Genomic DNA, 24795 nt, shown 5'->3' on the forward strand with positions numbered 1-24795 from the left:
ACTCTTGTTGGTATAATCATTCATTTCCTGTGATGGAAGCGAACTAATTATAAAAAGGCATTCGTGGCTGTGGTTGCTATGGGAATCATCTGACCTTTGTCCTTTTAAAAATCCACTACAATATGACATAGAGCTTTAACACCCATGCAGATCACAGCGGCACAGGAGACCGAGCAGAGTATGTTCACATGAACCCTCCGTCTGAGGTTAAGGCCATGCATAGAGCATTCATAACAGGAGTCCTAAACAGTCATGACAGCCAATGTAAGTTAGTTGGCTAGCAAACGGCTAGGCTGTATGAAGGAGAGTGTTCCTGCATGTTTCTCCACCTTGTAAACTATTCTGTTGTTGAAGTCCGACACAGTAAATCTGACCATGCATTTACCTAGGAGTGAACACAACGACACCTTGTTGAAATAAGCAGATCCAAACCATCCAGGCAGGGCAGGTCTTTATTCTTCTGAACAAATGGGACCCTTCTTTTTAGTAAATACAGAAGCTCTAACAGCCATCGTGGCAAGGAACCCATATATGTGCACAAATGTGGCTGTGGAAGAAGGGACTAAGTAGATTTGAAAATAAAGGCACATATTTAAATGAAAGGATTGTCCAAGTCGAACCACCTACAAGTGGAAAGCCTGATTCTGTTTGGAATTAAAATATACAATTGCAATCACACACAAAACAATCAGTGTTTTTGCTATGAAAATGAACTCAAATGATTCTTCAATAACTCACTGCTATCCTATTAAAGCACCAACACACATTTACACAGGCACATACAACAGCAGATCTCATGTTAACAATGTCTGTTGAATTAGTTTGTCACAGTCCAAAAAGCACCTCGGCTGCTGGCAAAATTGTTGGAAACCATGAAAACTGGAATACAGGATGTTTCTTATGGCCATGAATGAGAAGGGAGGGGTGTGGTTAGATGGTATACTAGATGGTATATTTTCTAATTGTATGTTCTAGTTGTATGTTCTAGTCGTATGTTCTAGTTGTATGTTCTAGTCGTACCGGGAGTTTTTGCATTTTTGCTAACCCTAACCCTTTTCCTAACCTTAACCTAATTATCCTAACCTGCTGTGTGAGTTCTCCTAGCCTGCTACAAAAAGTCAAATCTGTCCGTAGCTGAAAACCATTTAGTCAAAACCAGGGAGGGGTGCAGCAGTGATGCATGCTGGGATTGCCCATCACATTATTTGATCCTCATGGTGAGCTTGGTCTAGTAGTAGTCTATTCCAATATGGTGAGCAGAGAAGCATGCCACAACACATACTGTAGCGAAAGGCAGATCACGGCTTTTTGTCTAATTGGGGAAACAGCACACAGACTGCAAGTAGAAAATGGCGCTCAGTCCTCTTATTGCATGGAAAATGTTTCTTATCATTAGATTTGAATGTACAGTATTCATGACACTCCAACGGAGCGCCATCTGCTGGGCTTGTAACAACATTTAGATCATATCATTAATTAACAATACTCCAGATTCAGCAGCCTATATTCGCTAACACACATTTGCACTTATGGTTCAGAGCCTGGAAGGCTTATTACACATTATTGGACAAAGCATTTTAAGCCTTTTAGCTATGCTTATTAGGAGCTAAGACTTCTGACACATTCCTCTCCCAGTAGACATTTACTGCAGGGCCAGGGAGGGCAAACAACATGGAAAACGTATCATTAAATAAGGCCTACAGTAGCATAGTTGGTCTTGTTCTCAAACTACACTCTAGCATAAAACATGAATGCCTATGTTACAATACAAAATCTCCTTTGGAAATCATTCTCTTGGCTTGATAATATAAAATGGTCAAAGGCCAGTGGATAGCACAGTTAGTGTAAGGCCTTCATGTGTTTGCTTTTTTACTTTCCAACCTCTTATCTATGACATCCTTTTTAAGATGGTGACCCTTTTCTCTACACTTGCCAAACCAGTCCACTCAGATAAACCTAGCATAATGTGTTCCCAGGCTCAATGTCTCTGCAACATTAAAACACAGTTTCAACACAAAGTCAATAATAATAGATTCTAGTGACCTTGTCTGCTTTGTAAGTTCATCTGCTATGTTGTGGAGTGAACAGTCAGGGATATATGGGCTGTGTTCGTCTATGCTGTACGGAAAAGTCAGGACTGCACTCAGAATGTCAATGGAGGAATACAAAATCAGTTCTTTATGCAGCACAGAGACAGACAGGCATGTCTTTTTCCCTCCTCTTAATTTGAGGAATGAGGTGAGGGGCAGGGATTGCTGGCAGGTAAGGGGTAAAGCTTTTATTTAAACCCCTCCCATGTCTCCGAAACACTCCCTCGGCTCCGCCTCCTGATTCCGGCCAGCTTGCCTTTGGCGCGGGCTGTCCACCTGACGGCCGTGGAATCCCGCGATTCTGACAGGTTGGCGTAGTGCGACGAGTCTTCCTCTAGACCCAGACCTGTCCAGGAGGGCAGCCCCAGCGGGAGCCCCAGGGCCTGGGGGAAGGACACAGGCGAGTCCCTGGTCCCACTCTGAGCCTCCATTGCCTCCTCGGTGGGTGTCTCGGTTTGGTCGGGCAACTGCGGCGGCTCCCAGCCCTCCAGCTTGTCCAGTTTCCTGGTGGGCGTGATCTGCCTCATCGTCATGGTGACGCTGTCCCAGAAGCAGTGGCCCTTCTCTGTGATTGGCTTGTTCTTCTCCTTCCCTTCCTCCTTGTTCTTCTTGTGGGACCTTGATCAAAGACAGAGAGAGGGGAGGATGAAGAGAACTATGAGTACAAAAAGCAGTAAGAACATACTACAATACATGTATCATTGTTCCTTGAAGTCCAATGTAGTTGTGTATGTGTACGCATGGGTACTCCCCTGCCCACATCCTAAACACACTATTAGAAAAAAAGTGCTATCTAGAACCTAAAAGGGTTCTTTGGCTGTCCCCATAGGGGAACCCTTTGAAGAACTATTTTTGGTTCCAGGTAGAACCCTTTACACAGAGGGTTCTACATGGAAGACAAAAGTGTTCAACCTGGAACCAAAAAAGGTTATCTTATTGGGACAGCCGAAGAACCCTTTTGGAACCCTTTTTTCTAAGCGTGTAGAACATGCAGGATACTAGGACATGAGGGTGTGGGATGGTAAAGTAGACATTTTTACCCCTACTTTATATTTACAGCTCTGCTTATCCAGTAGAAGTATGCATGACAACGGGGCATCCTAAGCCCCTACACCTACTCCTTTAGAGACATATTTTCTTCCCCTCCCCCTCACTTCCCCTACTGCATCGGTAGGACATTAAAGTAGGAGTGTGGTGCGTTCCCCATTGAGAAGGGCATTGTATAGGGATACCAGAGGTATTGTACTTCTGCCACTGAATGATGATTTACCCTCCATACATTCCACACCCTGTGGAGACAGGATGTTGACATGAGCCAGACTGTCTGTCTCGCTATCTGACTCTCTCTCTCTTTGTCTGTCTCTCTCTTTGTCTGTCTGTCTGTCTGTCTGTCTGTCTGTCTGTCTGTCTGTCTGTCTGTCTGTCTGTCTGTCTGTCTGTCTGCATGTCTGTCTGCATGTTTGTCTGCATGTCTGTCTGTCTGTCTGCATGTCTGTCTGCATGTCTGTGTTCAGGAGGTTCTATCCAGGATTAGGTGGTTTTGGGAGAGCAGCAGCGCCAGCAGAGCTTACTGTAGGCCTCACCTTCTCAGAGAGGTCAAATGAGACAGGACATTCATCTCACTGAAGGAGGGAAGACAGAGTGCTCACCTCTCCCTCTGAGCCCAACTAAATGTTCTATGGGGCCAGCCCTATTGCACCTTGTAGCTAGTTGGGGAAATAAGAGTTATAGTGGGGCGAGGTAGCAAAAGTATGACATACAAATACTTGCCTGCACTTTGTTATATGTCATGATGGTAGTACAGTATATGATCAATCTCACCCTCTGCGGTCGGCCAGTGTGACCCCTGTCAGTAGGAAGTGCTCGTCATCCTGAGAAGAAAACATCTTCTTATCCCTCCTCTCCTTCTTGGACTTGACTTTCTTCACTTTCACCTCCTGGGAGACCAAAACAAACAGAGCACCACTGTAAACTACAGCCTGACCAATATGTTTTTTGGGGTCCAAAACAGATTAAAAACTTACCGGTACCAATATATCTGCCAATATACTGTTTACATCAGCAAAATTAAAAAGTGTCTTTCTTCCACACTGAATTCTCATAAATTGCCATCCAAAATAGCAATTTTCCAATAACTATGCTTCAACTGTTGATTTCATAATTTCAATGACACATCATGAAAATGGCCGCAAACATTCAGATAAGCATGAGATTCCCCTTTTCATTTATAGGTGGAGTTATCGGACGATGCCGATATAGCGCTTTAAAGGTCAATATCTGTGAACCGATATATTGGTTGGGCTCTACTGTAAACAGGACTGTAAATCCTAAATAGCTTTTCATAAGCTCTAGAATGATAACCATAACAGTTCTGTGGTGTTTTATGACTATTGACTTCCACCACCAGAACAGTCTGTTTTTAAGTGATGAGATTAACTCAAATGAATGGATTCAATGGAGATTGAATACAGGTATTGGCCATTTATGTGTAAAATGGGGTAACAGTTACAGCACAGTCATCTCGGCTCCAGCCCTGGCACTGAGGAGAGAGAGAGCAGTCACTACTCGCTTGGCTGGTCAGTACATTCCAGTGGAATACCCTCCCACCTAACCCCCACTCATCTGTCACATCGGAATTCCAGCCTTATTATTTTCAAATAATGTGGCCGAATTCAACTACTTCTATTTGAAGTATTTTCAAATAATGTCCTATAAATCTAGGCTATTTGAAACTATTTTCAAATGTTTCCAAATACATTATAAATACGCTTAGGACCAAACAGACATGGGTTCAAGTGCATGGAGTATTTAAATATTTGTATTTGAAAACTGTATCTGTGTATGAGTATTTTCAAATACATGCCAATACTTTCCAAATGTATTTCCAACTACATTCCATTATTCAACTACTTGTATTTTCAAAGAAAATGTGTTCAAATACTTACATTGAAATGTGAAAGTAATTGAAATACTTAAAATAGTATTTGAACGCAGGTCTGCTATCCGCACAGGGAACGCCCATCCTGATTCTGGCCCTTTAGCAGTAGTTGGCTCATGTCCCTCTTTTTGTTCTTGTCCCACTTTATTCCAATGTCAAATATCAAGGTCATATCGTTTACACCGACTCACATCTGACCTGTTCTTTTCACATTAGTACATTCCTGGCATTTCTGATAAATATTCAGAATTCTCGTAATAGAAGTATTATTTGGACTCTAAATTATCTGTACCCTCGTAACGTTTGAGGTTACCTGTCAACAAGCCACTATGTAAGAGGCTGTTTCTATGGAACTAAAACACACACACACCCTTTTCCCCAGTTCAGACCTTGTTGTTCTGGAACACAGGACAGAGAACACAGGACAACACAAACAAACAGAGGTCTGCAGACTAAAGAAGCCAACCAAAATATAAACAGAAACACAAAGGGCCATGAAATCTCTTCTAATCCCAGATCGTTGAACCCAGAGACCTCCATTTAATAAAGGCAGGGTCCTATTTGCCCTCTTTGCTGTGGAGTAGGCAACAGACAGGCACACTCTCTACAATGCCACACACACAGACATGAGCCCTCTAACACTGCATAGTTGGCTGCACCCCTCCACACTATATCCTCTGCTCACTTCACTTCACACACATACACACACACACACACACACACATACACATACACACACACACACACACACACACACACACACACACATACACACACACACACACACACACACACACACACACACACACACACACACACACACACACACACACACACACACACACATGTTGTACAGTAAACCCATACACACTCTGTGTGATTTGTTAAGTCTATGGGGAATGCCATTGGTTGTATTTACAGTTTGATGAAGGTGTCATTAAAATACCTTACAGTCTAAAGACCCTAATAAAGTAGGGGGGTTAATAAATATCAGATATGATTACTTCTCATCCTCTCTTTCTTTCCTCCACATACCAGAGGGGTTGAGGTTGAGAGGGGTTGAGGTTGAGACATCCCAGCAAGCACATTACATTCTGAGAACCACATAACATTCTGAGCGTTTCAAACTTGATCCATTTTTTGAAAGATGGGAAACAGCCCTTTAAAATGATATGACATGCAATAAAGAGTGGTAATCAGTGAATCCGTCAGATTCTAAGCCCTGTCTAAGCAGGGGAGGGGTTCTACTAAGCTATATGAAATTATTTTAAGATGGTCACCAAGGATCATTTAGCTATTTGAGTTAGAATTTTAAGACCCCTTGAAGTATCCAAAATATATATATACACTACTGTTCAAAACTTTGGGGTCACTTAGAAATGTCCTTGTTTTTTAAAGAAAAGCACATTTGTTGTCCATTAAAATAACATCAAATTGATCAGAAATACAGTGTAGACATTGTTAATGTTGTAAATTACTATTGTAGTTGGAAACGGCTGATTTTTGGCAGCTTCATTCAATAGTATCTGCAAAACAGCAGTATTAACGTCAACAGTGAAGAGGCGACTCTGGGGTTCTGGCCTTCTGGGCAGAGTTGCAAAGAAAAAGCTATATCTCAGGTTGTCCAATAAAAAGAAACGATTAAGATGGGCAAAAGAACACAGACACTGGACAGAGGAACTCTGCCTAGAAGGCCAGCATCCCGGAGTCGCCTCTTCACTGTTGACGTTGAGACTGGTGTTTTGTGGGTACTATTTAATGAAGCTGCCATTTGAGGACTTGTGAGGTGTCTGTTTCTCAAACTAGACACTCTAATGTATTTGTTTTCTTGCTCAGTTGTGCACCGGGGCCACCCACTCCTCTTTCTATTCTGGTTAGGGCCAGTTTGCGTTGTTCTGTGAAGGGAGTAGTACACAGCGTTGTACGAGATCTTCAGTTTCTTGGCAATTTCTCGCATGGGATAGCCTTAATTTCTCAGAACAAGAATAGACTGACAAGTTTCAGAAGAAAGTTATTTGTTTCTGGCCATTTTTAGCTTGTAATCAAACCCTCAAATGCTGATGCTCCAGATACTCAACTAGTCTAAAGAAAGCCAGTTGTATTGCTTCTTTAATCAGAACAACAGTTTTCAACTGTGCTAACATAATTGCAAAAGGGTTTTCTAATGATCAATTCACTTTTTAAAATGATAAACTTGGATTAGCTAAAACAACGTGCCATTGGAACACAGGAGTGATGGTTGCTGATAATGGGCCTCTGTACGCCTATGTAGATATCAGCCGTTTCCAGCTACAATAGTCATTTACAACATTAACAATGTCTACACTGTATTTCTGATCAATTTCATGTTATTTTAACGGACCAAAAATGTGCTTATCTTTCAAAAACAAGGACATTTCTAAGTGACCACAAACTTTTGAACGGTGGTGTATATTTTTGGCCTTACTGCTATTAGCCCATAGAAATGCACTGAATAACATGGTCTGACAAACACCGCTCTGTTACTTTTCACCGCAGATGCGGAAGTGCGACATCCTGTGGATGTGGTCCATTGAGACTCATCCAATGAAAAAAAGCGATATCTCTAGTTTAAACTGACAGATTTTTATGGGGATTTTTTGTATTATGCTAATTTGATTTCCATGGGGGAAAGTTAGCCCAAAAATGATTGTGGGGGTACACCGGTTACACTAATTAAACATATATTACAAGAAAACCGTAAGCTACAGTGCATTCGGAAAGTATTCAGACCCCTTGACTTTTTCCACATTTTGTTACGTTACAGCCTTATTCTAAAACAGATTTTTTTTTAAAGCATCAATCTACACACAATACCCCATAATATCAAAGCAAAAACAGGTTAATTTATTTTTTGCAGATTTATAAAAAATTTAAAACTGAAAAAACGTATTTACATAAATATTCAGACCCTTTGCTAGTAGAATCAAAAATTAGCTCAGGTGCCTCCTGTTTCCGTTGATCATCCTTGAGATGTTTCTACAACTTGATTGGAGTCCACCTATGGTAAATTCAATTGATTGGACATGATCTGGAAAGGCACACACCTGTCTACATAAGGTCCCACAGTTGACTGTGCATGTCAGAGCAAAACCAAGCCATGAGGTCGAAGGAATTGTCTGTAGAGCTCCGAGACAGGATTGTGTCGAGGCAGAGATCTGGGGAAGGGTACCAAAAAATGTATGCAGCATTGAAGGTCCCCAAGAACAAAGTGACCTCCATCATTCTTAAATGGAAAATGTGTAGAACTACCAAGACTCTTCCTAGAGTTGGCAGCCTGGCCAAACTGAGCAATCGGGGGAGAAGGGCCTTGGTCAGGGAGGTGACCAAGAACCTGATGTCACTCTGACAGAGCTCCAAAATTCCTCTGTGGAGAAGGAAGAACCTTTCAGAAGAACAACCATCTCTGCTGCACTCCACCAATCAGGCCTTTATGGTAGTGGCCAGACGGAAGCCGTGACAGAGGTACGTGACAGTGCGCTTGGAGTTTGCCAAAAAGCACCTAAAGGACTCTCAGACCATGAGAAACAAGATTTTCTGGTCTGATGAATCCAAGATTGAACTCTTTGGCCTGAATGCCAAGCGTCATGCATGGTGTTGGCAGCATCATGCTGTGGGGATGTTTATCAGTGGCAGGGACTGGGAGACAAGTCAGGTTCGAGGGAATGTAAATGTAAATGTAAAGATGAACGGAGCAAAGTACAGAGAGATACTTGATGAAAACCTGCTCCAGAGCACTCAGGACCTCGGACTGGGGATAAGATTCATCCTTCCAACAGGACAACAACCCTAAGCACACAGCCAAGACAACGCAGGAGTAGCGTCGGGAAAAGTCTCTGAATCTCCTTGAGTGGCCCAGCCAGAGCCCGGACTTCAACCCGATCTAACATCTCTGGAGAGACCTGAAAATAGCTGTGTAGCAATGCTTCCCATCAAACCTGACAAAGAGGGTCTGCTTGAGAGGGTCTGCAGAGAAGAATGGGAGAAACTCCCCAAATACAGGTGTGCCAAGAAGACTCAAGGCTATAATCGCTGCCAAAGGTGCTTCAACAAAGTAGAGGGTCTGAATACTTATGTAAATGTGATATTTAAGCCATCTGATTCGATGAAAGATGGAGTTGAATTTGTCTTTCTGCCCATAATTTCATTTAAAGTACTCAAGCACTTTGAAGAATCTAAAATCTAAAATATATTTTGATTTGTTTAACACTTTTTTGGTTACTACATGATTCCATATGTGTTATTTCATAGTTTTGATGTCTTCACTGATTTTTTACAATGCAGAAAATAATAAAAAATAAAGAAAAACCCTTGAATGAGTAAACTTTTGACTTTTGACTGGTACTATAAATAATAAATAAAGTATTTATGTTTAAAAAAAAATTTTAATACATTTTCGCTTTGTCATTATGGGGTATTGTGTTTAGATTGATGAGGGAAAAAATGTATTCAATCTATTTTAGAATAAGACTGTAAAGTAACAAAATGTGAAAAAAGTATTTCTGAATGCACTGTATGTGTACAGTACAGTATTGTAACTGATAAATGCACACACACACATACCAGATGTTCATGTTTTTAAATGTATGTAAATTGTAAAGTATTTTGTCTGTAATGTCTTTTTCATTATGTGTCGGACCCAAGTAAGACTAGCTGTCGTCATTGGCGTTGGCTAATGGGGATCCTAATCAATGTAAATTTAATCCCATACCATCTCTCTCTCTCCTTCTCCCCCCAAGGCTGTTCTCTTATTTATTGGTGTCGTCTCTCCCTGTGTTGTCTGGTGTAAACTGTGGATCAGGTTTACTACACTCCAAATCCATGCAGCAACACTGAGACCAGCAGTGACGCCAAAGCTTTGACCCTGACCCAGGTATGCAGCTGTGTGTGTGTGTGCGCGTGTGTACCATAGTATACAGTAAGCTACTCAGCGATCTCCTTAACCTTCACCTCCAGGACACCAAAGCCAGCATAGCAGCCACAGCCCAGTGTAATCTCCATGCAGCCCAGCAAGCAGGCTATTCACCTCAAGCAGGCTATTCACATCACTAAGCTCTCTGTGTGTGAGATGGCAACTTTTCCCTCCATGCCACACAGAACAATGGACGTCTTATTGGAAAGAATTTCTTTCATCCATACCTTGGTATTACTGCAGTCTGCATGATCAAATGGGTATACATCAAGTTCTACAATTTAATATGTTTTTTTTATCATACAAAGTAATGAAGGCATTATGCTGAAGCGTATAACTCTGTCTAAGCATAAAACTGACCCATGCTTTTGGCGATTCTAATCATGGCTTTCTATCCGGACAATTCTTGCTATTTTCAGCTTTGCTTTGTTTCACACCGATTACTCCCCACCAAATCCTGACTCCTCGAAAGAATGTTCGGCTTCCTTCCCCCTCGTACCAACCCAGCCGTCCCCCATCCTCACTTACAAGCAGGTTATGAAATACCACCACGTCTTGTCCACTGAACAGTTACAGTAACAGTTAGCACAGCTCCTGGGGTATCTACGCACAAACACCACATGGAAGTATGGTGGTTTAGCAAATTGTACACATTCCAGCAGAATCTCATCAAAACAGGTTATGAAATACCCCATGAGATCACACACACACACACACACACACACACACACACACACACACACACACACACACACACACACACACACACACACACACACACACACACACACACACACACATACACACACAGTAGGGGAGAGCAACAAACTTTTGTTGACAGAAACCACAACGGACACCTGTTTATCGTACCACAACAAACAGATAACAAAAGCTAAGACACAAAAACACACCAAACACACACACACAGATCTAATAACATCACCAGAAACAGATATGAAGGTGACCTGGGCTGAGAAACAGAGCAGAGACACTAAGGGCTGGGCTGAGGGATGATGAGGGTTGAAGGTGGAGGTGGATGGATATCCACTGTGTCATAATATCTGGCCAGTGGATGGGGGTTGAGGGGGTTTGATACAAGGGTATGATGTGTACATACACTCCTACGTATTTATTTGGACAGTGAAGCTACAACTAGGGCTGTTACGATGACCATATTACCGCCACGCCGGCAGTCACGAGTCATGACGGCAGTCAAATTCCATGTGACCGTTTAGTCATGGTAATTAAGCTCTGATGCTGCTGATGGTCATTAGTATCCTACTAAACTTGCTAACTGCCTGGTACTCAGCACTCTATTTTCCCTCTAATCACTCTGACATCAATGCAAATGTAATCAAAAATCTAATCAAACACTTCATGAGAGCCCATGAGCTCATGTTGCACAACATTTCTATAGGCTATGTAATTGCGTGAGAAAACAGTGATGGCCTCTATTAAAAAGAGGAGGATCCCATCAGCTTTCTATAGGCTAGGCTTACAATATTTACTTCTCAACTTTCCTAATATTAAGCACATTGATTCTCTTTAAAACAGGACTTCAGCCTACCTGGCTGGCATAAGAATTAACCACGGGATTTATGTGCATAAATAACATGTATTTTGTCCCCACTCCTGTTTCGAGACAGTGGCATGATAATGGTTAATTCTATATCAAAACAAATTTCACACATACAGTATGTTATTTAGTAAATGTAAAGACAAGATTAAATCAAGAACAGTCTAATGGGTGACAATATTCGCCTATCACTTGTGAATGATATATTATCATTTGTGAATCATGCCCAGTTTGTGTTCAGTAAGAAACAGTGCATGCCTTTTTTTGCAACTTTTTCAAATCATAGTCACATACCTCATGTAGCCGAGCCCATAAGGTGTGTATATCAACTAAAGTGGCCAAATAACTTTGCAAAATTAAGCACATTAATCCACTTTACAACAGGTGAAGAGTCTATCTGGCATCCATCACATTACAAGCGTAGCAACACATGCTGTGTGCGTATTGCTGCGCTTATAATGTGAAGAAATAGCCTAACAGTTTATCAACATGTTAAGCTAAACGTTCTGATCTGTTGCGTCAGCCTCATTGCTTAAAAATGTTTTTTTGATGCTAGTGGTTGTATTAATTTGGGATCTATATCGCATCCCACAACTGTCCTAGACTATGTTTGGAATATTTATTTATCGCACAGAATAGAATAGGTTAAGTTTTGTACTATGGGGGATAGTACATTGACATAGGCTTTATCAAGAGCTTATCCAATTGTGAATGAGAGACTGATGAAGTGTGTGCAGCCTGTGCAAAGAACAAAGCAGAGCTCATCGCCTTTCATGCAATTTTTTTCAAATTAGTGTCGTATAATGCAGCCTTAGCATGTATTAAAAATCTAAACAAATAGCCCAACGTTGCATCACAAATAAGTTGCATAAATTACTCTAAATGAAGCATATAGGAGGACCTGTTTCTTTGTTAACCTCTCAACACAGAATAGTCGCATGTGCGCACTCCCTCATATCGTTTGGAGAAAATATACTTTCTATTTTATTCAGTTATGTTCAATTGTATTCTTCATACTATAAAATAATATAAAATAATGTCTCTGAATTCTAACCAAATCTTGTCTGCTAAATGAACTAGTGTAGCCCACTACCATATAGCATAACCAGATCAGGGCCTAACATGACAACTCAGAGAATGCTATTCTGTTCTATTATGTTTCTGAACACTTCTACATTCATGTGGATTCTACCATGATTACGGATAATCATGAATGAATCGTGATTAGGTTAGCATGTCTTGAAGGTATGGTATTTATGACACTAACTTTCTCACTCATCATTATTCACGATTCATTCATGATTATCCGAAATCATGGTAGAATCCACATGAATGTAGAAGTGTTCAGAAACATACTGTATTATATTCTTATTTACAATAAAAGCGACTCAAAAATGACACAATGCATTAGTGACCATTCATTTCTATTAGGCACAACATAACCCAAAACACAATCAAAACAAACTGCAAATGCATCCAACAAGTTTGTAGAGTCACAAGCTTGATGTAGTCATTGAATGCTCGGAATATGGGACCAAATACTAAACTTTTGACTAAATGTAATACACTATAAGTGCATGTGTCCTTCAAATGGGGGATCATACCTTCAAATGGGGGTTCATACATTCAAATGGGGGATCATACCTTCAAATGGGGGATCATACCTTCAAATGGGGGATCATACCTTCAAATTGGGGATCATAGCTTCAAATGGGGGGATCATACCTTCAAATGGGGGATCATACCTTCAAATGGGGGGATCATACCTTCAAATGGGGGATCATACCTTCAAATGGGGGGATCATACCTTCAAATGGGGGATCATACCTTCAAATGGGGGATCATACCTTCAAATGGGGGGATCATACCTTCAAATGGGGGGGATCATACCTTCAAATGGGGGGACTAGATACAATTAATTCTAAAACGGTAAAACATATATGAAAATACCATCAATTAAAAGCTGACATTCTGTACGATTGCCTCATGTAAAACATTTGATCTCAAATCCAAAATGATGAAATATAGATTTAGATTCACTGTCCAAAATATATATGTAGGGGGGTGTACACGTGAAGGTAGAGTGAGTAAGAATAAGGTTTGAGCAAGAAGGGTTTGGAGTGAAGGGTGGAGTGGGGTTGTGGGAATGATGTGAAGATAAGGGGGAGGGATATAGGAAAGTAGGAATGAAAAGGGGTTGAGGTTGACACACAGAGGGTCTAGGGCTAGATACTGGAGGTGTGTGGGTTTGAGATGGAATAACTAAACAGTTTTGGTGTTTGGAGGGATTGGGCTGTTTACCTTGGATACAGGGCTCGCTGCCTCTTCTTCGTCCTCCCCCTCTGGGTCCTTATCCTGAAAAGCAACAAACAGCAGGGTCAGTAACCAGAGGCACACACACACACACACACACACACACACACACACACACACACACACACACACACACACACACACACACAGAGAGTTAACTAAAGAGATATAACATACACATAGTACACTGAGTGGAACATCATACTCAGCATACCCTATTACTCTGGTCCCTGAGGCTGACAGCCACAAACTACATCTCAGAGTTTGTACAACTCCTACACCCCCCCCCCACACACACACACTGTTGTAGACGTGTTCATAGACACACACCGGAGCTGAGTCTAGAGCAGTGTGTGCAGGCCTTCCTGTAAGGCAGAGGTATTTATGGAACAGTAACATCAACACTGCCTTGGGGGGGAGAGGAAGGCCTCAGATCTCTCCCTTTACTCAGAGAACAGAGAGACCACCTAGGGGAAGTGACACAGGAGAGGATAAAGACGACAAATAGGGGTCTTCTGTTCTGCTCTATAACATGTATCAGTCTGGACTTAAAAATACATATGGTGATTGATAATAGTCATTTATATTGATTGAGTGTGAATGTTGCATTATAAAGTTGCATTGTAAATCTTGTTGATAAAATATTTTTTGGTTTTACATGGCTGCCCCTGAGGACAGCTGACTGTGTGTAAGGTAAATGATTGGGTTTGGCAGTGGGGTGGGAGTGAGGCCGTGGTTTGACGTGTCAGGGCAGAGCCTTCTGGGACACAACCACCTCAACAGATCAAAGACAACACAGTCACAACAGGCCCAGTCTAATTACTACTATTTATGGATGCAGAAAGCATTAACGACACACAGACAGAGAAGAGAGGGAGAGGAGGGGAGAGAATGATGAGAGGTAGATGGACAGAGAGAGGGGGAGGGGAGAGGAGGGAGACAGAGGAAGAAAAAGAGAGTGTGATGTAGAAAGATGACAGGGAGACAGAGAGGGGAGAGGGGGGGCAGAAGAAAGAGAGTGAGATGTAGAAAGATGACAGGGAGACAGAGAGGGGGAGAGAGGGGGGGACAGAAGAAAGAGAGTGAGACGTAGAAAGATGACAGGGAGACAGAGAGGGGGAGAGGGGGGGACAGAAGAAAGAGAGTGAGACGTAGAAAGATGACAGAGAGGGAGAGAGAGAGAGAAAGAGGGAGAGAGAGGGGGAGAGAGAGGGGGACAGAAGAAAGAGAGTGAGACGTAGAAAGATGACAGGGAGACAGAGAGGGGGAGAGAGAGGGGGACAGAAGAAAGAGAGTGAGATGTAGAAAGATGACAGGGAGACAGAGAGGGGGAGAGAGAGGGGACAGAAGAAAGAGAGTGAGATGTAGAAAGATGACAGGGAGACAGAGAGGGGGAGAGAGAGGGGGACAGAAGAAAGAGAGTGAGACGTAGAAAGATGACAGGGAGACAGAGAGGGGGAGAGAGGGGGGCAGAAGAAAGAGAGTGAGATGTAGAAAGATGACAGAGAGGGAGAGAGAGAGGGGGGACAGAAGAAAGAGAGTGAGACGTAGAAAGATGACAGGGAGACAGAGAGGGGGAGAGAGGGGGACAGAAGAAAGAGAGTGAGATGTAGAAAGATGACAGGGAGACAGAGAGGGGGAGAGAGGGGGACAGAAGAAAGAGAGTGAGATGTAGAAAGATGACAGGGAGACAGAGAGGGGGAGAGAGGGGGGACAGAAGAAAGAGAGTGAAATGTAGAAAGATGACAGGGAGACAGGGAGGGAGAGGGGGACAGAAGAAGGAGAGTGAGATGTAGAAAGATGACAGAGAGGGGGGGAGGGGGGACAGAAGAAAGAGAGTGAGATGTAGAAAGATGACAGGGAGACAGAGAGGGGGAGAGGGGGGGACAGAAGAAAGAGAGTGAGATGTAGAAAGATGACAGGGAGACAGAGAGGGGGAGAGGCAGAAGAAAGAGAGTGAGATGTAGAAAGATGACAGGGAGACAGAGAGGGAGAGAGAGGGGGGGGACAGAAGAAAGAGAGTGAGATGTAGAAAGATGACAGGGAGACAGAGAGGGGGAGAGAGGGGGCAGAAGAAAGAGAGTGAGATGTAGAAAGATGACAGGGAGACAGAGAGGGGGGAGAGAAAGGGGGACAGAAGAAAGAGAGTGAGACGTAGAAAGATGACAGGGAGACAGAGAGGGGGAGAGAGGGGGGACAGAAGAAAGAGAGTGAGACGTAGAACGATGACAGAGAGGGAGAGAGAGAGGGGGACAGAAGAAAGAGAGTGAGACGTAGAAAGATGACAGGGAGACAGAGAGGGGGAGAGAGGGGGGACAGAAGAAAGAGAGTGAGATGTAGAAAGATGACAGGGAGGGAGAGGGGGCAGAAGAAGGAGAGTGAGATGTAGAAAGATGACAGGGAGACAGAGAGGGGGGACAGAAGAAAGAGAGTGAGATGTAGAAAGATGACAGGGAGACAGAGAGGGGGAGAGAGGGGGACAGAAGAAAGAGAGTGAGATGTAGAAAGATGACAGGGAGACAGAGAGGGGGAGAGAGAGGGTGGACAGAAGAAAGAGAGTGAGACGTAGAAAGATGACAGGGAGACAGAGAGGGGGGAGAGGGGGGTGGGCAGAAGAAAGAGAGTGAGACGAGAACGATGACAGGGAGACAGAGAGGGGGAGAGAGGGGGGGACAGAAGAAAGAGAGTGAGACGTAGAAAGATGACAGAGAGGGAGAGAGAGAGAGAAAGAGGGAGAGAGAGGGGGAGAGATTGAGTGAGAGAGGAGAGTGGGGGGAGAGTTCGGGTGAGAGATAGAGGAAAAGAGCAGAAGAGGGAGAAATAGAAGGAGAATGCTGTGATTCAGTAAAAATGTCCCAACAACAGGAGAGCGGCAGAGAGAGGTTGGTTGCCGTCCTCAGGGCTTTAATCTCTATCTATCTGCATCTCCCTCGCTCTGTGTCTCTGTCTCTATCTCTTTAGGTGTTTGAAGCTTCCATTTTTGGCACTGAGTTGTTTGATGAAAGCCCGATATCCAGGCGAAGACACATACAACTGATTTTAGCACTGCAAGTTCAGAAAGTCACCTGTAATGATTTAGAGGCATCATTCAAGATAAATGCTCTTACAATCCTCACTTCACTAAAATAATCAACATCATATTGCAATAGGGAACACATTACTGCAATATGACAAAGATTATTATTTTTTTTTTTGTATCAAGGCATGATTATTACAGTTGTATAATTGGGGCCTACGGGGCAGAGGCAGTGTTTGATCCTCAACAGCAGGATTAGCTCTCCTCTCCTTTATTTTCCTCCACCGTTCATGATTAAATGAGTAGAGGTGAAGTCCTCTGAAGTCAGTATTTAGATTCAAAATCTGGTAATCCTGCTTCACGGGGAGCAGTATTACAGTGGTATTACAGTAGTATTAAAGCAGTATGATAGTTTATACCATCAGTGCCCTGCAAACACTACCCCCTCCCCCTCCTCTCTCACTCCGGTGAACCTTCCTCCCACGGTAACATCACAGAGACAGTCAGGACTAGGAGGATCTTGTTGCGAGGAGAGTGGAGGGAAAGCAAGCTGTAGCATGGCCCCGGAGCCCTAGAGCACGGTGGAGAAAGAAGATATTAACTTCCAATCTATTCTCTCTCCTCCTTACCCCCTAAACACTCTCTCCCTGTCTACAAATAGTTGTCTCCCCTTCTTTAATGCCTCTCCCACTTTTTCTCTAACTCCTTTCTCTCTACCTCTGTTCTCTCTACCTTCTTTCTGTCTCTTACTGAGTGCATCTCTCACGCTCTCCCTCCCTCCATCTGCCCTTCCCTCCCTTCCTCTCTCTGGGTGAGGCAGATCTGCCACCTGGCCCTCTCCCAATAGAACCTGTTTTGCCCAGGGACCTAAACTGAAGGAAGGAAAAAACCTCTTCTCAGAGAAAATAAAGAACAGAACATTCAGAGACTCTCCTGTCAGACCTTGTTCTGGTATCCATTTTTCCCTGATACGAGGGGAGAAAGCTTCTGTAAGAACATTTTATGATTAGACCTCTGACCTTGGATGCACTTTAATGCCATGCATGGCTTCATGAGGAGACCTCTCTGATTACTTTCCCAGGCCCCAGGGATAGGTTATAACTAAACCTGGACTGGGATCAGTTTTACTCATAATATTCACCATCTGGAATGATAACATAAAACTAACCCTGAATCAGTTCTTATGGGTAACCTCCACATATAGACTTTCCCAGGGCAGCATCAGGGACCACCCAATAAGGCAGGGGCAACGATTTTCCTTTGGTGATTTACAATATTTAACAGACTCATGTGAGAGTGTTGGCCAACCGTTTCTCTCCACACGATCAATCCCACATTAGAGAACACTGAGATTGATGTTAGAACAAGTAGTGTAAATATGCCCCTGATGGTTAGAAAGCTTGGACACTGTTTTGAGAAAGCAGAAATGCCCTCTAAAGATAAGCCTTCAGATAGTGTACCTCAGTGGAGGCTCCTCGGAGGAAGAATGGGAGAACCATCCTCCTCAGTGAATTTCATACAAATTTTGATTTTAAAACATTAAAAAAGTTATCCTTTTTAGATAAAACTATACTAAATATAATCACGTCACCAAATAACTGATGGAAACACTATTTGCAATGAAGGTCTACAGTAGTCTCAGCAGCACTCTGTAGGGTAGCACCATGGTGTAGCCAGAGGACAGCTAGCTTCCGTCCTCCTCTTGGTACATTAACTTCTATACAAAACCTAGGAGGCTCTTGGTTCTCACCCCCTTCCATAGACTCACACAGTAATTATGACCATTTCCGGAGGACTTTCTCCAGCCTATCAGAGCTCTTTCAGCATGAACTGACATGTTGTCCACCCAAAGGATCAGAGAATTAATCTAGTACTGGAAGAATAAACTACAGCTAGCTAGCACTGCAGTGTATACAATGGGGTGAGTAGTTGACTCAAAGAGAGAGAAAGACAAGAGTTGAACAGTTTTGAACAAATTCATTTATTCAAAAATGAAGAAGAATCAAGAGAGAAATAAAGAGAGCGAGATTTCATAATTGTTTTCACTTACTTAGCCTACTGAAACACCCTGCTCAAACATAGGGATACTATGTTAGTTAGCTGGCTATGACTTTCCAACACAACACTGGAACTCTTCCAAGTCAAGCTGAGCTTTAAGTATTACTAATTTATTGCCACCGAGGCCCGTGGGTGTAACTGCTTACTGACTGTACACAAACATTGCTGCATGATTGTAGCGGGCTTACTAATGCTTTAGTTATATTATCTATGCTGACTATGACGTTACTTTAATGGTGACAATGATCTAGGCTGTGTGTAGCGGTTTGGCTTGGAAAGTCTTTTTTCGCCTGGTTAGATACAACTGATATGTTGTGCATTGTATTCCACAAGCAAAGTGAAGAGAAGGAATACAACGTAACTGCTATGAAGGTTAACTCTATTTAAGCGTGATCAAGGGTGTACTCATTCCGGAGATTCTGTTGAAAAACGTTTCTTAAACGGAAGCAAACGGAACAGTGCAGTATTGGCCTCATCCTCACCATAATAGGCCCCGAGTGTGTGTATGTATGTGTGTGAGAAAGTATGTGTTCTCTCCTATCTGGGGCTCTCTCGCTGTCCCCAGCAGCCTGACAGAGGCCAGCTGCTTGGGCAAATATGGGGGTAGAAGAAGGACCTCTTAGGCCCCACAAATGCTGCTGGTACTCAGCTGGTAAATAGGCTAGAAGGGAGCAGAGTGTGTCTGCGTGAGCGTGAGCGCGCGCGTGTGTGTGGCAGTTTTGTTAAGGGGATCTTAACTGAGCAGCTGATGTGCTATTTTATTTTTGTGTGTGAGGATCAGCTTATCTGTTCTTATCCGTTGTTTTCCATAACAGAGGGCTGACTCCATAGCTTCAAATTTGACCCCTAGAACACTTTCCATGCCGGTGTACAGATGTAGGATCTTATTTTGATACCCCTGTTGCAGGAGAACTTTCCTACAAAGCAGGAAATATAAAAATGTGTAGTGTATTTGAGGTTTAAAAGGGCTTCTGAAGTTTGTAATTACCACTTCGACATTTCAGACATGATTTTCCATTACATAAAATGTAGCAACCCCTACAGAAATGTCCATTAATTATAATCCACTGGCTCAAATTAAGATCGACACCTGTACAATGATATTGAAGCTAGTGTAGGCTACAATTAAACTCCATGTAATTAATGTCAAGGAACTATATCAATAGTTAAAAAGGATTATGAAAAGGACTGAGATGAATTTCTTTGTGCTGGAAGGACATGCTTGACAGATATTGCATGATGTCACTTGAACACATTTTCATGTTCAATCAACAGGCTACACTGTAAAGGGGTTGCCATGCATTTGACAGTATCTTACTGGCAGCACGGCGGCGAGTAAAATTCTGTATTTCATATTACAGTACACCTACTGTTACCAGTCAAAAGGGTGGATACACCTACTCATTCAAGGGTTTTTCATTCTTTTTTTACTATTTTCTACGTTGTAGACTAATAGTGAAGACATCAAATCTATGAAATAACACATATGGAATCATGTAGTAACCATAAAAGGGCTCGATTTGATACACCTGTCAGTAACGGGTGTGGCTCAAATAGATGAATCCACTAACTTTTGGAAATGTAGTATATTGGAAACAATTTAAAAATAGGCTACAGCCCACACTTCAATGCAAAGGACGAATTGTTGCTCAATATTTAGTTTATCAATAGATTATTGGGTTTCTATGTCCTGCCTTGGTATTGGCTCAGATTAAATAGGCACTGATGTCGCACTCCTATCGCACAGAAATACTGTCGCCTACACATACTGTCACATATTTGACATAAGCTACCAGTCTATTTACTTTATTGGCAGAATATTTACACTGTATCTGGCAAAGGACTGTGACAGAAAGAGAAAACAACGGCAAATAGTTGTGGACTTGTTAATTCAACAATGTTTTGCATCGACTTTTCCCCCAACCTAAATATGCTGGACTTCCCGCGAATACTGAAACATTGTTTAGGCTACTAACAACAAATCAAAATTACAGTAGGCTACATACTAGCATACATACAGTATCAGTCAAAAGTTTGGACACACCTACGCATTCAAGGGTTTGCCGTTAATGAAGACGAGTGAAAATCAAGTGCTTTACTTTTGGAATCTAAATAATTAGACATAAAAATCTATTTCCTATTTATTTTTTATAACCATTGCAGAATATATTCCTCACCTTTTCTGTTCGTGATGTGTTCATATTCCTGAAGTAGCCATACATCAAATTACCATGCGCATCTCTCTTTTAATTGGGCATATGTAATAGATAGGCTGTGTACTTCAATTTTTGTTGTATGTGATCCAATAGGCAGCGTGGTTTATAGCCTACATTTAACAGGTGAACATCAAGACAGTTGATCTTTTACTTTGAAGTACAATACCCGTCAAAAGTTTGGACACACGTACTCATTCAAGGGGTTTTCTATATTTTTACTATTTTCTACATTGTAGAATAATAGTGATGACATCAAAACTATGAAATAACACATATGGAATCATGTAGTAACTAAAAAAAGAGTTAAAGAAATCCAAATATAATTTATATTTTGCACTCTTGGCATTTTCTCAACCAGCTTCACCTGGAATGTTTTTCCAACAGTCTTGAAGGAGTTCCCACATATGCTGAGCACTTGTTGGCTGCTTTTCCTTCACTCTGCGGTCCAAGTCAACCAAGATCATCTTAATTGGGTTTAGGTTGGGTGATTGTGGAGGCCAAGTCATCTGATGCAGGACTGCATCACTATCCTCCAAACATTTGACTGGTACTGTAAATACTGTATCAAAGCAAGTACAGTGTAATGACACACAGTACAATATCGTAAAATGTACTGTATTATACTTAATCAGAACGAATTGATGAATTAATGGAGGAATGAATGAATGAGTTGTTTGCATTTCACAGTATTTTAATGTAATTACAGGGGGTTGGTCCAATCGGTAGTTACAGTCTTGTCCCATCGCTGCAACTCCTCTACGGGGGAGAGAGAGAGAGAGATATAGCGAGAGAGAGCGAGACGAAGGTCGAGAGCCATGCGCCCTCCGAAACAGGACCCTGCCACGCCGCACTGCTTCTTGCACTATTATAGGCCTTAACAAAGGCTTCTAAACTGGCAGCGACTACAGGACCAAACAGACCACAATGACAAAATGTTAAAATGTTCAACCATTTAAGACTTGCTGCCACTCCAATCTATCCCCTATACATTTTACATTTCATGGGGCACTATAACCACATAGGAGCTAAATTGGTACATTATTCTCTCATAAGGGTGCAACAAATATAGACTCTAACAAGGCACACCTCAAAATATGGTAATAAGCTAGAAACAACAATACCACGCACCCAGTAGCGGTCAAAAGGTTTTCGGTGCTCCAAAGATACGGTACAGTACTATATTCTGTGGGGTGGAATTACAGCACCATTCAAAATACAGTCATTTCCACACAATGCACCATAATTTACAGTATGCTTCAATAAAACATGTTGCGCAATTGGACAGCTTCAGTGATGACCTTAAGGGTTGCATATATTACTAAAGTGTATTGAAATCCACACTCCCCTTACGTATTTATTTGGACAGTGAAGCTCAAACTTTTTATTTGGCTCTTTACTCCAGCATTTTGCGATAAAATGTTTTTTTATGAGGCAACATATTTTCATATATTCTTTTGGGGGGGGTATGCTATTTATGCTTCTATAACTTTCTCACATCATTATTCACAATTAATTCATTATAATACATAATCATCATCTGTAACCACGTTTAAGAATAGTTTTGCAACAGAATCGGCGGAATCACCAGCACACACAATTCACTTTCATCGCAGTCATCATCACTTTGCTCGTTGTATAATTCCTTCTCCTTCTCTCACCATTTCACTTTGCTTGCATTCCTCTCTGTTTGAGGTTGTTGAGTAGGCTAAATTATCTGCATTCACTACCTAAGTAAGTGAAAGGTGAACTAAGAAGGAGAAAAAATACAACAAAATATAGCTAGCTCTCCCTCTCTGCTGCTTCTCCTTCATTTGTGAAGAAATGTATTTCTTTGCTTGGTAGCCGTTTTGTTGCATCGAGCCATTATTCTAGCTTTCTACAATGATCATGAAATGATTTGAAATTATGAAATGATTTGACTGAGACAGAATTAATTTGTTCAAAACTGTTCAACTATTGTCTTTCTCTCTCTTTGAGTCAACTACTCAACCAGACGTATGCACTGCAATGCTAGCTAGCTGTAGCGTATGCTTTCAGTGACAGTTCATGCTGCAAAAACTCTGATAGGTTGGAGGACGTCCTCCAGAAGTCATCATAATTACTATGTAAGTCTATTGAAGGGATTGAGAACCATCAACCTCCTAGGTGTTGTATTGAAGACACTAGCTATCCTAATTTTTCTTTTTCTGGAATTCACTGAGTAGGATGATCCTTCCCTTCCTCCTCTGAGGAGCCTCTACTGATCCACATTAACATAGAACATTTCAGAAACATATTATATTCTTATTTACAATAAAAGTGACTCCAAAATGACACAATAGGCCAACATTATTTGCCCTTCATTTCTATTGGGCACAAAATAATACTGAACACAACCAAAACAAACTATCTAGAGTCAATCACAAGCTTGATGTAGTCATTGCGTGCTGGGAATATGGGACCAAATACTACACTTTCGACTAAATGTAATACTCTTTCGACACCTTCAAATAGGGGGACTACATACATAAAGTGCATTTTTTTATAAACGGTAAAACAGATATGTACGAGAATATACCCTCTAAAGGTGACATGCTTTACTATCGCCTCATAAAACGTTTGATCTCAAATCCAAAATTCTAGAGTATAGAGCCAAATTAAAAAATTTAGTATAACATATGATATAACCTAGTTACTATTACGATAACAAATAAAATATTTAGGGCTGTGCTCTATGTGTGTTTCAGGGACAAATGATTTGGACCAGGCCTCAGATCTAACTGTTGATCATAAGTACACGAAACGAAAACACCGGCTAAAACAGCTACGTGAACCCCTGCATCCTATGTGCGCTATAATCCCTCTACTTTATTTGTGCCAGCTGCGCGGCTGCTCTCCTTACCTTGTAAGTGTGTTGATGATGCCAGGATATTTCGTCCTCCTCCGACACATAGTCCACCAACACTTTGCTTTTGCTTTTCTTGAACATCTTTCCAAATTTCTCTTTAATCAATCTGGACGCGCGCACATCAAAACGCAGCGAAGAGTTCGTTCTGTCAAACTTTTTTTCTCCGTTTCTCGAGAGATCGCAAGTAAGCACCACCGCTGTGGTTACTACAACAGATCTTGGAGCCTTTCCATGAAAAAGGCTTTTTAGGCAAGCGACTTTATGCAGCGCCAAATTCCAGTTCAAAGACGTTTTGGTGTAGGCCTATTTGATGTAGCCTATGTCTGTTTGCGGAATCTCGACCACCACCTGGATCTCCTCCCACGTCGCTCCTCCCATATCCCCCCACATGAGTCCCGTTTTATGGTTGCCATGGTACTTTGAGGAGTGTTGTATTTTCCACCTTTGAAGTCACTGGGCTGAGATTAGGCAGAAGTGTTGGAACTTTTTCTAAAGTAAAAACTAGGATTTGTAGAAATCTAGTATGGCAGTGCTTCTGAAACCTTATATTTAGATTCAAACCAACCAACCATTATATGCATTCACGTAATGATTTGGGAGCTTTAGGACTGATTTGGAAATGAATTGGGCATTGTGGCTTGGTTTAGTAGCCCATAGGCCTAGTTGAACAAATGAGGTGTCAAGACAGCACACAATGTTTTCCAACTCAGTGGACTATGCCCTATCATCTCTTGAAGTAATTTGAATGTAAATGTAATATGCAAATACTTC

General features: G+C 41.9%; 1 protein-coding gene across 1 annotated transcript; it reads right to left on the reverse strand.

Moving 5' to 3' along the window:
• Nucleotides 1–434: 434 nt before the first annotated feature.
• Nucleotides 435–24380, reverse strand: si:ch211-225h24.2 (uncharacterized protein LOC564539 homolog). The gene is made up of 4 exons (XM_065026310.1): nt 24019–24380; nt 13836–13889; nt 3912–4027; nt 435–2708 (listed from the first exon to the last, which is right to left on the reverse strand). Exons 1-4 carry the CDS (start codon nt 24103–24105, stop codon nt 2279–2281), a joined length of 687 nt encoding a protein of 228 aa, XP_064882382.1. The 5' UTR covers nt 24106–24380; the 3' UTR covers nt 435–2278.
• Nucleotides 24381–24795: the final 415 nt, after the last annotated feature.

Source organism: Oncorhynchus nerka, linkage group LG13 (genome assembly GCF_034236695.1).
Source record: "Oncorhynchus nerka isolate Pitt River linkage group LG13, Oner_Uvic_2.0, whole genome shotgun sequence".
Taxonomy (NCBI): Eukaryota; Metazoa; Chordata; class Actinopteri; order Salmoniformes; family Salmonidae; genus Oncorhynchus; species Oncorhynchus nerka.

Coding starts and splice junctions, on each gene's coding strand:
- si:ch211-225h24.2 (XM_065026310.1), bottom strand. CDS start 24,105: ATGTTCAAGAAAAGCAAAAGCAAAGTGTTGGTGGACTATGTGTCGGAG. Junction 13,890..24,018: donor ATCATCAACACACTTACAAG/GTAAGGAGAGCA, acceptor GTTGCTTTTCAG/GATAAGGACCCAGAGGGGGA. Junction 2,709..3,911: donor ACACTGGCCGACCGCAGAGG/GTGAGATTGATC, acceptor TCTTTGATCAAG/GTCCCACAAGAAGAACAAGG.